Source organism: Prinia subflava, chromosome 1 (genome assembly GCF_021018805.1).
Source record: "Prinia subflava isolate CZ2003 ecotype Zambia chromosome 1, Cam_Psub_1.2, whole genome shotgun sequence".
Taxonomy (NCBI): domain Eukaryota; kingdom Metazoa; phylum Chordata; class Aves; order Passeriformes; family Cisticolidae; genus Prinia; species Prinia subflava.
The window spans coordinates 13352174-13366537 of record NC_086247.1 but is presented as its reverse complement, the minus strand read 5'-3'; the positions used below and the strand labels follow the sequence as shown (position 1 = coordinate 13366537).

General features: G+C 42.7%; 1 protein-coding gene across 4 annotated transcripts in view; it reads right to left on the bottom strand.

The window, feature by feature from the left end:
• Positions 1 to 6946, bottom strand: part of ENPP2 (ectonucleotide pyrophosphatase/phosphodiesterase 2) — a 56160-nt gene extending 49214 nt beyond the window's left edge. For 2 of the 4 annotated variants that reach the window (XM_063420773.1, XM_063420852.1), the window contains exons 1-3: positions 6652 to 6809; positions 6252 to 6354; positions 344 to 499 (exon numbers count right to left, since the gene is read on the bottom strand). In XM_063420773.1, the coding sequence (XP_063276843.1) occupies positions 344 to 499; positions 6252 to 6354; positions 6652 to 6684 (292 nt within the window). In that variant the 5' untranslated portion in view covers positions 6685 to 6809. Of the gene's footprint in view, positions 1 to 343; positions 500 to 6251; positions 6355 to 6451; positions 6603 to 6651 lie in introns of those variants that run through there. The other 2 variants (XM_063420914.1, XM_063420988.1) reach the window with 2 other exon arrangements.
• Positions 6947 to 14364: the final 7418 nt, after the last annotated feature.

The following is a 14364-nucleotide window of genomic DNA, read 5'->3' as shown; positions in this document are numbered from 1 at the left end:
AGCTTTTACCATGGCTTTGGATTGTAAACTAGAGGTCAGACTGGTGCTTGAACATTGATTATTGCTCTTAATTTAGTGTTGGAAGATCTGCTTTTCTATGTGGCATGAAAAGAACCCTGCTTTTTCTGCCCCCCACAGTAAGGAGTGATGGGTGCACATTCCTACTGCTCCTTGCAAGGAAACAGGGGCTGCATTTTGGGCTGAGCTGAGCCTGCCCAGCCAAGGCAAGGTGAGGAGACGCAGGTTATGCCAAGGAGTGCTGGTTTATGAAGCAGGTCCTGACTGCTGGCAGAACCCAGGTGTCAGCAGCGCCTGGCAGTGTGGGACAGGAGAGCCATCATACCTGTCTTTAAGCACAGCTCATCAAAGTCGAAGCAGCAGCTGTTGTAGCTCTTGCACAGGTTGTCACAGCGGCAGCCAGGAGGCTCTGCCTCTTGAAGTTCAAAGCATCTGTTTTTGCAGGAGCCAGAGGTATTGATCCAGGGGGAATCTGACAGGACTGTGTGGAACAAGAAACATGGCAACATCTGTCAGGCTGGCAGCAGTGGGACAGGCAGCTCAGCCCTGAGCCACTTGAATGAGCAAGACCTTGGGTGCTTGGGAAAGGGAAGGGAGCAAGGAGAGCAGAAGAACTGCTCGAAGAAAAGAAACAAACAAAAAAAAAGAACAAATTCAAAAAAGTTGTTCTTTTGGGAAAAAAAAAAAAAAAAAAAAGGAAGCAGCATGCTGTGATAACATCCTGCAAAGAAACAGCCCTGGCTTTACCTCTGTAACAATCAAGAGATCATTAGCAGAAATGTATTGAAGTCTCCAAGGCCCCATTCCAGGAGCTGCAGCTATTCCACAGAAGCAGGTCTTTGTTTTCAGAAACCAAGTGACATTTTCATGGCTGGCTGGGCAGTTTACATAGGAAAGGACTCCAATTAATCTACATGCAGACAGCAGGACTTGGTTTGCTACACTGGAAGGTGTCAAATCAATGTGAAGCATGAAAGAAAACTTTAAAATGCTCTATAAATTAAAGGAGAAATAAAGCAAGGCTTTTTGATGGGCTTCTGCAGAGCAACAAATTATAAAAACTTAAAAAATACAGAAGTATTTAAGAAATCAGTAATTATTATGTGTATAAGTAAATGGAGGACTGCCAGTCTGCAAACCATGAATAGTGTATTAGACTTCAATAATCTATTAGTAAGGGCCCTTAGTGTCAAAGCTGATATATGTCTGCTCTTTTCTCAAAACTTTCTACTTTCTACACTTTATATATTTTAAAAGTTTTTCTTGTAGGAGAATCCTACATAGCAGCTTGTATGAAGCAGGAAAATTGTGTGCTGTTCTCTAGGGTTAACTGTATTTTATGAAATAAAGGAATGTACGTTATCCTTTAAATATAGAGGTGTTCCAAGGAAAATTTCACAATGCCTTTTGTTCCTTGAGAGACCTATTAAAATTAAGTATCTGAATTTGTCTTGTGTTTTGTTTTCTTGTAAGCCATGGTTTGGTTTTGGGTTTGGCAAACCTCACCATGATTAGCAGTATGACTTTTAGAGGACTGACGCAATGGCACTTTTGGGAAATAGTTGCTCTGATATTTTCTTATGTATTTTTCCCTCTACACTTTTACATAGCTGAGAGTTTAGTTTCCACATAAACTGAAGGGAACTCTCTTCCCAAATAAGATGGCATTAACTGAACACTGTGAGAATGGATGGAAAAGATGATGAAGGGCGAGTCTGGAGGTGACATTGTTGCAGCTGATGTCTCACCAGCTCTCATCCCAAGCACTACTGCTCCACCACTTCCCTTGGAGTGGCACTGACTGGACACCAGCAAAAACCACTTCAGGGAATAAACCTGTCAGAAAATCAATCAGATCTACAGCAAGACCATAGGTAAGAAACCCAAATGTACCATGGCTGCAGTCATGGCTCACAGCAGTGACAAGGCATGCTCATATGGAAAGGCTGGAAAAGGCTGGAGCAGACAAATCCATCTTTCTGGTTTTGTGGGGTTTTATTTCAATCAGGTCAGCAGCACTCAGGGTCAGTAACACCATACACACAGTCAAGTTTCACTCTGTAGGTAAATACCCTGCAAGCATGCTTTTAGTGAGCCATTAGTATTTTGGCCATCTGAAATTCCAAGTAGGTAAAGATTGTACATCTATGCTGGCAATACACAGATTAGTATTTTCTTTGCTTACATGAGTAGGTCACAAAGCTATACTACAAATTAATCACGTGAGAATTGTTTCAAATCATGTTAGCACTCAAATTTTCAGAGCTATGAAGTTCTGGTCCTTATTTTTGATGACAGCTGCTTCCTATCAAATGCTTCTGAAAATCTATTAGCAAAACATGTTTTTTGTGTTATTTAACCTCTTCCACTACTTTCTGTTTCGGAAGCTGGGTAATATACAATCACAGATCCAGTAAGCTGCAAACCAAAGGTATTAGAAACTTCAAGGTATTACATACCAACATATAAATCTTACCCTGAGCCCTTTTCATTTCAAAGGGCTAAGAGAGAATCTTTTCAGAAGGCCAAAAAAACCCAAACCCAACATATCAACACGTGTTTAGGAAAGAGAACGTGTAAATCTGACTGCAGATTACTTGAGAGACAGTTAACTGTAGCTCAAGGAATGAGCTGTTGTACAGAGCAGCTCATTTATACCAGGAAACCACCTGAACAAATTGCCCACAGAATCTGTGCAATCTCAGAGCTTGAAGATTTTGAAGAAGGGCTAGGCCAAGATCTGTCAGAAGCACTTCTGTAACAACTGAGCAGGTCTTGGGATATGGAGGTCTACATGGGTATTCCACATCCCTTCTAGCTCCATCTTCTATAACTGCAAGTAAGGTTTCCATTTCATGTAAGAAAGTTTTAGCCCACCTACCTTGTCTAATTTTTTCACATTTCTTGACAACCACCTCTTTAGTGATGTAGCGAATTATCCCAAATCACTTAGCAAATTCAGGTCACACGTCCTGAGTCAATGTAGGACACTTTCCGTATCACAGCACAAAAGAGAACTTGCTGCATTTCTCCAAACACATTAAGATTGCTCCTTTGTTTCCCATGCTTGACCTTGCCTTCGCAGCCAGACCATGATTTTCAGGTCGTGCACAATGCCATGGCACGGGTACTGGCACATGTAAAGTAGTTTGAAAATATATCATCAGGAGCTCTCTCCCTGGTGAGCACTTTCAAATTAACAGAAATCCCTGTACAGAACAAACTTAGACAGTTTAAAATCCTTTTCAAAATTCCTGCATCCCTCCACAACTCCTGCAGTCAGATGGTGCAGCAGGCACAGGGACCTCAGCCTGAAGATCCTTCCTTCTTTATTTCATGCATAAAGCTTTTCACATTGCTTTCCATGTGCCTTTTATTGCCACTAAGTTCAAAAGAGCCATCTAACTGTCTTCCATAGCATAGGTTAGAGAGCAATGCTAAATAGGGCAATAGTGCCTTTGTGATTCACTTCATGGAAGTTGTTACATTTCTATTCTAAGGGTGTTATATTTATCTTAGAAAGTGCCATATCAAACTATTTCTTTGATTCTATCTGATTACAAGGTTTAAAAGTAATAAAATCCATTTATTTGCAGTAGTGTTTAAAACAGGACTACACAATATATACACACTTACAGAGTCATCAATTTGCCATTTTGGATGCCATATGGAACCTATATGGAACATCCAAACACACAAAACATCTGGAGCACTAGTTCTGCTACATGATACTCCTATTATGAACTTGCTTTCAATTTTTGCAATGAGTTAAATTCAAATGAAAAGTCAGATAAGGGAAAAATTACAAGAGCTCCAACAGAAGAAAAACATGATTCCATTTTTAATGGCATGCTTAAAACTACAGTGAGGAGAGACAGAAAAACTAAAGCATTTCTCCTTGCAAAGCATAAAGTTACCCTACTGTGATCAAAAACCATGCTTTCAGAGATTACTAAGGCCATTTTCCCTGAAAGTACTTAAAAAGATGGCAAGGAAATTCATAAAGCAAGTAACTTACAAAGGCAAAGGTATGGAAAAATTTGAGCTTTGGTTCTCTGCTGTCTCCTAAAATATTGAGTAAAACATTTATTTCAATTAAATAATTTGTTGGGTACAAATATTCACCATCTCAAGTGTATAAAGACATCCATCTGTACACTTTAAAAAGAGAACAAGAAGGGGTGTTTTAGCCACTGTGGTGGCACTCTGGCATGCATTTGCAAGGCACCAGGAAAAAACCACAATGTTTTTGGCTCACAGCAGAGTTCTATGCTAGATTTTGCTTACAATCACAGCATACCTCTAGAGAAATAACAAAGTGGTTTCTAAAATAATGCTTGGTAAAGAAAGTGTTTTGTCAATATAAAATAATTAATTCTCAACATCAAGACACTTGGGAGCAAATAAGCTAAAGAATAGTGAAGTTGAAAAAGAATTTATACCAATTCTTTTTTCTGGATAGTTTGTTGGACTGCTCTTCAAATGAGGTATAATTGGAAGTCATGCAATTAGGAGTGACTAAGTAGGTTCTTTGATCGCAGTGCTTTCAATTTGCTAAAAAACCTGCACATCTCCAGTGTAACATTTACTGTCTGTACTTTACTGTGACTATACTCCTTCGTGTTTTGCTTTCATTTTTTTGTCTCCTGCAATAAAAGTAACCAAGCTACATAAACAGAGAATGGGCAAAATCATCCACTGCTTTTGTCTCTCATTGCAGCCTTGACTGGACTGCTTCAATGCCAGGTGCTGGGTCAATCCCACCTGTGAGCAAATTTTCAATAGATTTCCAAAAGTACTCCATCTTCTGCCTCTTCCAAGAGATCCTGTGTTTCTCCCTACTTTTCTGGACTGCTGAGCTAATCCTCCTGCTACTAGAAGGAGCACACAGCTACTATTTGCAGCCCTGGAGGTGTTGAACAGTGCTAGCTGGCTCAGCAGAGTTGGCACTGATCAGCTGCAATGGGACCCCAATATCAGACCTCTGAGTCTTCAGTAAAAACCAGCTGAGCCCTGCCCTAGACAGTCACCACTGAAAAAGCAAAGCAACTGGCACTCAGGTGTTGTAACACTTGAAATGCAAATCCTTCCCATGCCCATTACACACACCACACATTTGTTCTATAGTTAACATCCTAGAAGAATTTTTAAAAATCATTTTTCAAGCTTTTTTTTTACTGCTATAAAGATCAAAAGCAACAGCCACTATCTTCTTGATTACCTAAAATGCCTCTACTCAGTGACCAGCAACCCTGATAGTGGCTGTAATTAAACATCAATTCCTCAAAGAGAGAGGACAGGAGGACACAGATACATTACCAGGAACACAACAAACTCTGGCTACGGCAAACAATTTTATAATTAAAATTCACAGGCTATCATTACAGACAGGCACTGCAAACGAAACCCTTTCCCTGCAGTTACGTTAACCAGCTCTAAGTCATTGACCGCAAGTTTCCTTTCTCCTGCCAAAGGACCAGAGACACAAGTCACGCCCGCTTTTTCTTGAATAAAAAAAGACTAATGTCTGGTTTATGCATTTTTCCATTTGGACTGTGCTGGAGCTCACAGAACCCTATACTGCCCCACAACACGCACAGCAGTTCCTCCTGTGGCACGTTCTTGCTGTCTTTCAAAGAAAAAACAGTGGAAGGCGTAAGAAAAGCAGAGGACCCGGTGACAGCACATCTGCACGAACACCTGCTCTCCTCTCGCAGCTCTCTCCGCCGTCAGATGTCTGCCGTCTACTGTTCACAAACCAGCATGACCTCAGGAGCCACAGAAATCCCAAAAGCTTTTCTCACCAGTGCCTCTTGAAAGCATTAATCAAGTTTCTAGAAACCGCTTCAATAGCTACCAAAATAAACCCACCACCCTTAAAGCCATCAGGGAGTTTCTCTTAGCGTTAGAAGGAAGCCGTGCAGGGTACAAAACACTGCAATCGCTTCAGGAGCTGATGAGACAAATCTCTGTGAGACTGACAGTGCTCAGTCCTAAAATAAGCTAAATTTTCCATAGTCACATGCACACAGAGCAAAAGTTTAAGTAAATAGGAGACCTATAGGTGAGTCCCAAAGGTCAACTGACTCGGGCTCAGCGAGTTATTTATTCTTCTCTATATCCCAGAGGAAAAAGGAACAAGCAAACTACTGTTAGAGGGTAGGAATGGTTTCTAACCGCAGTCTATAACATAAGGGTATACGGTGATGTACAATTTATGTCCATTACTGTACCTGAGGCTGGGCCCTCGTCCCATTCTTCAGATCTCCTAAATCGATTTGCCGTAAAGCCCATGCAGACATTTACTCCAAAGGCAAAAGCAAATAAGGATATAACCTGCAAAAGTAAAACAGCAACGTAAGCAAACTGTGCAAGAAGCAGGACTTTTGCACTAAGAGCATTATGCATAAAGGGCAGAGATGGTCCACAGTACATTGGAGCTCGCCAGCACTGCAGTTCCCATCACTGGAGCAGCAGCTGACAGCGTCACCGTTGGAGAGTAACACAAACCAGAAGGGGTTTATGAATAAAACATCTCTTTCTGAAACTGAAACGCTCCTTTTTGTAGGAACTTATTCAGGAGAGACGGGCTACTCCTCCTCTAAAAACAAACACGCTCCTCTCCTCCCCTACCTGATGCGAGTGGACGCAGCCCTGCTTAGCCATACCAGGGAATTCTTGAAAAGCCTGCGCCGCACCGTCGCCTTTTTTTATAGTGCGCGCAGAGCTCTGTTTGCTCGGGGAGTTCAGGCTATTAGCTACGAGTAATCCCACCTGGTGAGGTTGACAGGCTCGTGTGATTTGTCCAGGGGGTGATTTCATCATGTTTCACTCACAAATCGCAGCTCGGAGTGCAAGAAGCTCCAGGCATCATCGCTCGCTGCGCCCTCCCCCCAAACGCACACCCGCGCGCTTTTATGTGGTTTCCTCTGGCAGAGCGGGGCTCGCCTGTGCCGCTGCGGCCAAGAGCTGTTCCTGCTCGTTTTATTCTCCTCACAAAAGTAACATGCTTAAAAGAGAAACCAAATGCGTCTCCATCTGGCTCCGAGAAGGAGCGGGGGGCAGCTGGCGGGGGCTGCGAACGCAGCTCTCCCGCCGCCGCCCGCAGCGGTGAGGCGGGTCAGGTGTGGCGGCGCGGGGGGCTCGGCCCGCGGCGCTGCCCGCACGGCCGGGCGGGCTCGGGGCAGCTCCGGAGGGCAGACACCGTCAGAGCGGGGCCGGGGCATCGCTCAGCGGGGTTCTCCCGTGCTGCTGTGGCAGGGCAAGGCTCGTATCGATGGAAACACAAGCGGTTTTATCTGAATAGCTGGAAACCCCAGACTTCCAGAAAGGAAGGGAAGTGACACGTTCCCTCTGCCCCACATTTCCCCATTTTCATCAACAACAGAAAGCTTGGCTGTTTGGATAAGCACTTTTATTTACAAAGCGAATGATAATGCTGAACAGAATTACGGTTCAAATCAGTGGCTTAAATGTTATTTGCCAAGGCAAGTTATTTACCACTGTAGTTTGCCACTTTTTTTTCTCTGATGAAAGCTCCTTTCATGAAAGTGTTTACTAACAATTACATTTAAAGGGACAGAGTCAAGGTTTGTAAGCCTTGGCTGAGCTTCCCCTGGGACCTGTCCCATATTCTATACTGGCACTGAAAGACACAGTACAGTTTTCTTTAAAGTATTTTGCAGTATTAAACACATACAATTTTGAACTTTGTTTAGAGGTAACTTTTACCTGCTGAAATAACTCCCCCACCGTGTAGCTTTACAGGACAGTCTAAAAATCCCTTCTCTTTGCTGCCCAAGTGTCAGCCTGCCAGCATTTGCTAGGACCTGATCCTTTTTTATGCAGTTTCTTAACCGAGAGTGGCTCCATTGTGCAGCTGCAACTTTGCATTGCAAGGCTCAAGGCAATGTAATTAGCTTGAAAATCCCTACACCAGGACATTGTGTTCCTTTTCCTTGCACAAACTGAGACTGTGAATTCAAGACCCATCTTCTCATGGTCACTTCATCACTAGCTGGGCTGAAAAAAAATAGGTTGCAATAGGCACTATTTTCCTAGCAAAAAGTTGTGCATAGAGATCTAAAGAGAAGTAATCATCAAAGGTTTTACTAAGCTGTTCCTATAAAATTCTTTGCCCTTAGCCTCTGGTAAATCCTGTGGTTAAATAACTTCGTCCCCAAATACTAGGTAAGTGCAGCAGTGTCTGACCATAGCAGAAGGCAAACCTAAAGTGTCACCAATAAAATTGCTCAACGGTATTGCCTATGTATCTTAACTAATGAAGTTCATGATTTCAGAGGCAAAATATGGGAATCAGCAGCTCCAAGCTGTCCTCTAGGCTAGGACCTACAGATCACCAAGGGACTCAGGGAAAACACAGCAGACTTTTCAAATCGGGTGGCCAATTTTGTGTCCCCAAACCAATACATGAGGTCTCTGAGATGCTCTGAATTTCAGAGTCTTTTCTGTTCCTGAATATCTTCCTAACACACAGGTCCTCAATTTTTTTGAAAGAAAGTTTCTACATAGGTTAAAAATGGTCATTCAAAAAAAAATCCTCAACAAATAAAACCAAAAATTAAAGCATTATGAATGACTTCTGCTGATTTAAACATACATATTTCATTCTTCTCTCTGGAGCTTGTAAACGTCACAATTTTCACATAAATGGAAGAGCTTATTTTATGTTTCCTAGTCCATATTACAAGTGTATTAAATTAATTAACCTCCTTTGTAATGTCCTGTAGAACTATAGATGATGGCTCTGAACTGCTAATCTTTTTCATCTGTGTTATGTAAGACACATTTTCCAGTAGCTCTGAACTGAACACAGTCAGATGCACAATGTTCTTTTTGTCACAAGGATTGTGCCTGAAGCTATCCCACTGATTCAAAAGGAACTTATTAGCATAAACAAGGTCTAATGATTTTGTTCAGGAAAAACTTCATTGTTGGGATCAGTGGCAACTAATTTTTTCAGAGACTAATTGCCCATTTTACTAATCAGAAATGGAAGGACTAAAGCTGAAATAATGTGTTCCTGGCCCACGATAAATTCAGCAATTCACAGGAAGTTTTAAGTTTTAAATGAAACACATTAAAAAGGAATTTTTTGAAAAGATCATCATCAGAATATAAAATGCCTCATCCTCAGTTTTTGTGCATAAAAATTGGCCCTTGGCTTTTCAGACCTGTATGATTATTTAACATGGGATGCAAAGCTTACGACGAAGCACCAGATGGCGCCTCACAGGAGACATTGGTGCTGTGACATTTCTCGTATAAACATCGACAGAGTCACAGAATCAGAGAATAGTTTAGATTGGAAAAAAATATTAAGATCACTGAGTCCAACCCCATGTCCACCACTAAACCACGTCCCTAAGTGCCACACCTAAAAGTCTTTTAAATACTTCCAGGGATAGTGACTCCACCAGATTCCCTGGGCAGTTTGACAACACTTTCTGTGAAGAAATTTTTCCTAATATCCAGTCTAAACCTCCCTTGGTACAACCTGAGGCCATTTTGTCTCATCCTGTTGTGCGTTACTTGGAAGAAGAGAACAGACTCAACAGCCTCCTTTCAGGCAGTTGTAAAGAGGGATAAGATCTTCCCTAAGCCTCCTTTTCTCCAGGCTAAACACCCCCAGCTCTCTCAGTTTCTCCTCATCTGTGCTCCAGACCCTTCTCCAGCTTGTTTCCTCACTCTGGACATGCTCCAGCCCCTCAATGTCCTTTTTGAAGTGAGTGGCCCAAAACTGAACCCAGGATTCAAGGTGCAGGGCAATCAGCCCCAGTGCCAGGTCACTGCCCTGCTGGCCACGCTGTTTCTGATCCAGGCCAGCATACACTGGCCACCTTGGCTACCTGGGCACACACACTGGCTCGTGTTCAGCCACTGTTGATCAGCACTCTCAGGTCCTTTCCTGCTGGGCAACAAACTGAGGGTGCCCTCAATCCCCTTGTCCAGATCATCCCTGAAGATATTAAACAGAACTGACCCCAGTACTGAGTCTAGGAGACTCCACATCAACTGGATTTATCTCTATCAGCACTCTCTGGGCCCATCCATCAGCCAGTTTTTTAATCCAGTGAAAAGGGCACCCATCCAGCCAATTTCTCCAGAAGAATGGTATGGAAAATGTTATCAAAGGCTATTCCATAGAGTTAATATAAGCAAGGCAGTACTTACAGTCTTACATAAAACTCATTTTTCTTGAGCAGTTTTTCTAATGAGAAAAGGAATGCAGAGAAATCAAGTATACTGGCTGAGTCAGTGGATGGAGTGGACTCTAATAAAATGAACCCTTTTAGTTACTCCTGTCAATGTTGCACTGGATGTATTGGGTGACAGGGGGACCAGGGTGAAAGTGTCCAGTAGGGTTGACAGCAACATGAAAGACAGAATGGTGAAGGACTTCTCTATAGTGTCTCAGAGCTCTCATCCTCCCAATCCACGTGTAGTTGTGGCCAAGAAAAACAGTCAGCTGAGTGCACAAAATAGCAATTTCAAGGAACAAAAGCTTTTGAAAAACCATAGAAATTCAAGTAGTATCCACATCAAGTGTACTCAGGTACAAGCACTGGAAAACCAAATGAACTTCCAGCATCCAGAGTGAGCTTGGGAAGAGTTGAGTATGTTACTGAAGACACCCTGAGTCTTAACAAAATCCAAGAGGCACAACATATCAAGAAGAGCTGATTCCTATGTAAAAAGGACTTTAAGCCACGTTTTTATTACAGACTCAGAAAATTGTTAAAGTTGGAAGGAAACATTGTAAGGTCATCTAGTCCAACCTCCCTGATCAAACAGGATTCCCTAGAGCACATTTCTAAGGATGGTGAATATATCCAGAGCAGACTCCACAGCCTCTATGGGCACCTTGTTCCAGTGCTCACTCTCACAGTAATAAGTTCTTCCTCACATTCAGGTGGAACTTCAGAAGGCACAGGACTGACTGCTGAGGAGCTGCAGCACTATGCCCTCTGCTACCCCGTGAGCCTGGGCAGACCCACAAAGCAGGCTGTGTTCACATGAAAGTACACCCTCCTCACCGCAGTTTCTCAGAACACCACCAGTCTTCAATTATCTGTCTGCTCATCACTGCCCCGAGGGGAATGGCATGCAAATCATAGTGCCTGGTGCCCTGGAGGGCTGTGCTGAGAACGACTTTCTTGGCCAGAAAGATCCGTAAAGCAGTGCCAGACCCTCAGGGACAATCATGGACAAATTAAAGTCTTCAAAATTGCAGTTTGCTGTAGCCCGGCCCCTGAAGCACCAAGTGCCTTAGGCACATATAGGCCCATCAGCATTTCTGAGCATCCTATATAACCCCTGCAGGGTTCACAGGGCTGCGGGGAGAGCACCTGGATCCAGCCCAGACTCACTGAGTACCACCAGCGAAGCACTTCGAGCAGCAAAGTGTGTTGTTCCTCTCCCCTCCCCTCCTCACCTCACCTCACCCCCATGTACGTGTCCTGCTCAGAACACAGAGAGTGGGTTCATGCCTGCCTGAAACTGAGCCAGGAAGAGGAACCATGGCCAGTGTAGGACCCGAGTACCTGTCTCTGCTTTACTTATGTAAAACATTTGTATACTCACTGGGATAACGACTGAAATGCTGCTGAGCAGCCTGATGAGAAAAAAGGAGGGCATAAGCCAGTAGAGAAATAAATTTTCTCACACCCCACATCAGATACAACAGCTTCAGTGGTCCAGTGAGGACTGTGGGTTTGGTTACAGCACTCAGCTCCAGAAGCTGTCCATGATGCCTGTGGAGGGGTCTTAACCTCCACACACAATCACCGTTTGTGGTGGCATACAAGCAGAACAAGGTTTATAAGTGATGTTATGTCCAGCTAGGACAGCTGGAAAGAGGAGAGGAGTTTTCATTGACCTGGAGAAAGCTTGAGTGCTGTATGCTTGTCTCTCTCTTTCTCAGCAGTACCACAGTTAATACACCAGCCACTCCAGCACAGGCTATTACAGCTCTCACTGTGAGCCACACATGACAGAAGCAGCATTAACACCAGTCCCACATCTCTGCCTTCCTCGCCTTCAAAGAAACTAACATATACCCAGTTCGGTTTCTGGACAACATTACTATTATGAAGTAGCCCAAGTACTTCACTAAAACGCACTGAGAATTATATTCCTTAAGATAGTAATATATAAAATTTCTAGCAATTGCAGAGTAAAAATTGCTCTGTGATGAAAAATCTTCAGGGAGAAGATGAAGGAGTGAAACACAGAGCCGCAGGGCCCATATGTGTTTTTAGCACAGCCCATAAAAGGCTGTGTATTCAGGTCTTCACTCTTGTTTTCCACTGCTTGATATGGGTGTCACAGGTGCCCATTAACAGCTTTACATCGGTCTTTTTCAAAGAGCTGTAGATTTCAGTGGTGTGAAATCCACTCACCTACCCTTCCCAGACAGCAGTCTGGAGGTTTCAAGGGCCTTGCATGGTACCTTGCATATGCCACACACAGTCACTGTTAATTTATTTGAATTTTACAAGTAATACAACCTATTACATCCCACAAAAACCATAGCCCCTTTAAATTAATGAATTAAAGCTAAATGAGAAAAGAATCAAACCAAAGCAAAAACTAACAAACAAAACAACAGTGAAAAAATCTTTAAGAAACCAAACCAACAAACAAACGCAAAAAAAATCAACAACAACAAAAACCCACCAGGATAGGAAAGATACTTAAAGGAAAGCTACTTTCTCAGAAGAATATTAGCTTTGAATCTCCTGGGTATATAAAACTTCTTGTGGGGACTTCTACAGTAACCCTGTAACATATCTCTCTGACTTGATTACATTTACCCTCAGCTCAAACTCTATTTTGGCACATTTTCAAGGTCAAGGCTTGGATATGATTAAAAAATTTCCAAGTGCTAGTCTCTCTCCTACAAATAAAATGTGGATATAATTAATACTGTTTACTTTGTTTTCTTTGCAAACAAGAGCTTCATTTTGTTTGAAATACTTTTTTTTCATGTTTTCAGCACTTGGATCAAAAAAGAAATATTTTAATTAATATCCTTCTCCTACTTAATCTAAAAAAACCTCACTGATATTTTCAAAACAGCAAAATCCTATTTGATTTCAGTTTAAAGAGATATGTCACTAGAAATATTGTTCTCAAGTTGCCTGCAGCTGAGGCTTTGGACGTGCTTTGCAGCATCAATACTTCTGCAGAAAGATCAAAGTGGGGTCAGGCTGGAAACTAAGGATTCCCACACAACAAGTAGGGGTATGCCTTCAGGTGGGCCCATTTTCCTCCTTGTTCTACGTGTAAGAGTCATCTAAGGCTGAAGAATTGGCTACTGTTGTACTGATGTGTGTTTCTACCTACCTAAGCTTTTTTTTTTTGGCATGGTAAATAAATGCATGAATATAGAACAGACCTTGGCAGTGTTGCAGTTCAGACAAAAATAAAAAAAATCTGAGGTCCTTCTGGGGCTTGAACCTACTTCACATGAGCACAAGTCTGACACAAGCAGATCTATTTTATTTGCATAAGGACTGCAGGTCTACACCACTAAATGGAGCCACTCCAGAACAAAGAGAAGGAAATCCTGAAGAAATTAGGAGAACTAATGAAGAAGAGATGTCCTCTTAAGGAGAAAAACAACCATTATCAAACACTGCCTAAACTGCTTGATCTGATTCAGTGGCCACATGAGCATTTATGTGGCAGAGGATACAACAGGAACTGTCCAGGCTTTTGTTCATAGAAAAATGCATAAAATGGGGACACAGCTAACATGTTAACAAACTTAATCCCATCTGCACCCCTTTTTTGGGTGTACTGATTTATCTCATAGTTGAAAGACACATATTTTTTAAGCTATCCCTAGCTGTTGAGAGGGGTGAGGTATTTCAATACCTTGGAAATAATTGGTTTTTCTGCCCTTCTCCTTCAGAACAGAAATAAACCCAGCAAGTAGAATCCAGACACCAAATATCTACCAGTCCTGGCAGACTGGCTATCTGTCCCATCCTCTCACCCCAACCATTTCTAGAGAGACACTGCAAATCAAAACAGGTTTTAAAAACTTCCCTTCTTTTGACAGGTTTTATAGTGGATGAGTTTCCTGCCCTGGTCCTCAGCGCTGGCAGCAGCGAGACACAGTGAGGTGCACACTGCTGCTGCTTCCCAGCCGGGCACTGTAACTGAGGAGTATCCGTGGGCAGGGGAGCAGACAGGGAACAAGCTCTGCTCTCCCCCCCTCCCTGTGCTCCCAGGGGAGCCGTGTCACCGCAGCATTCACTAAACACCCTGCATGTCTTAATAGGCATCTGCTGCTGCCTGTTGTAATGGCAAAGCACA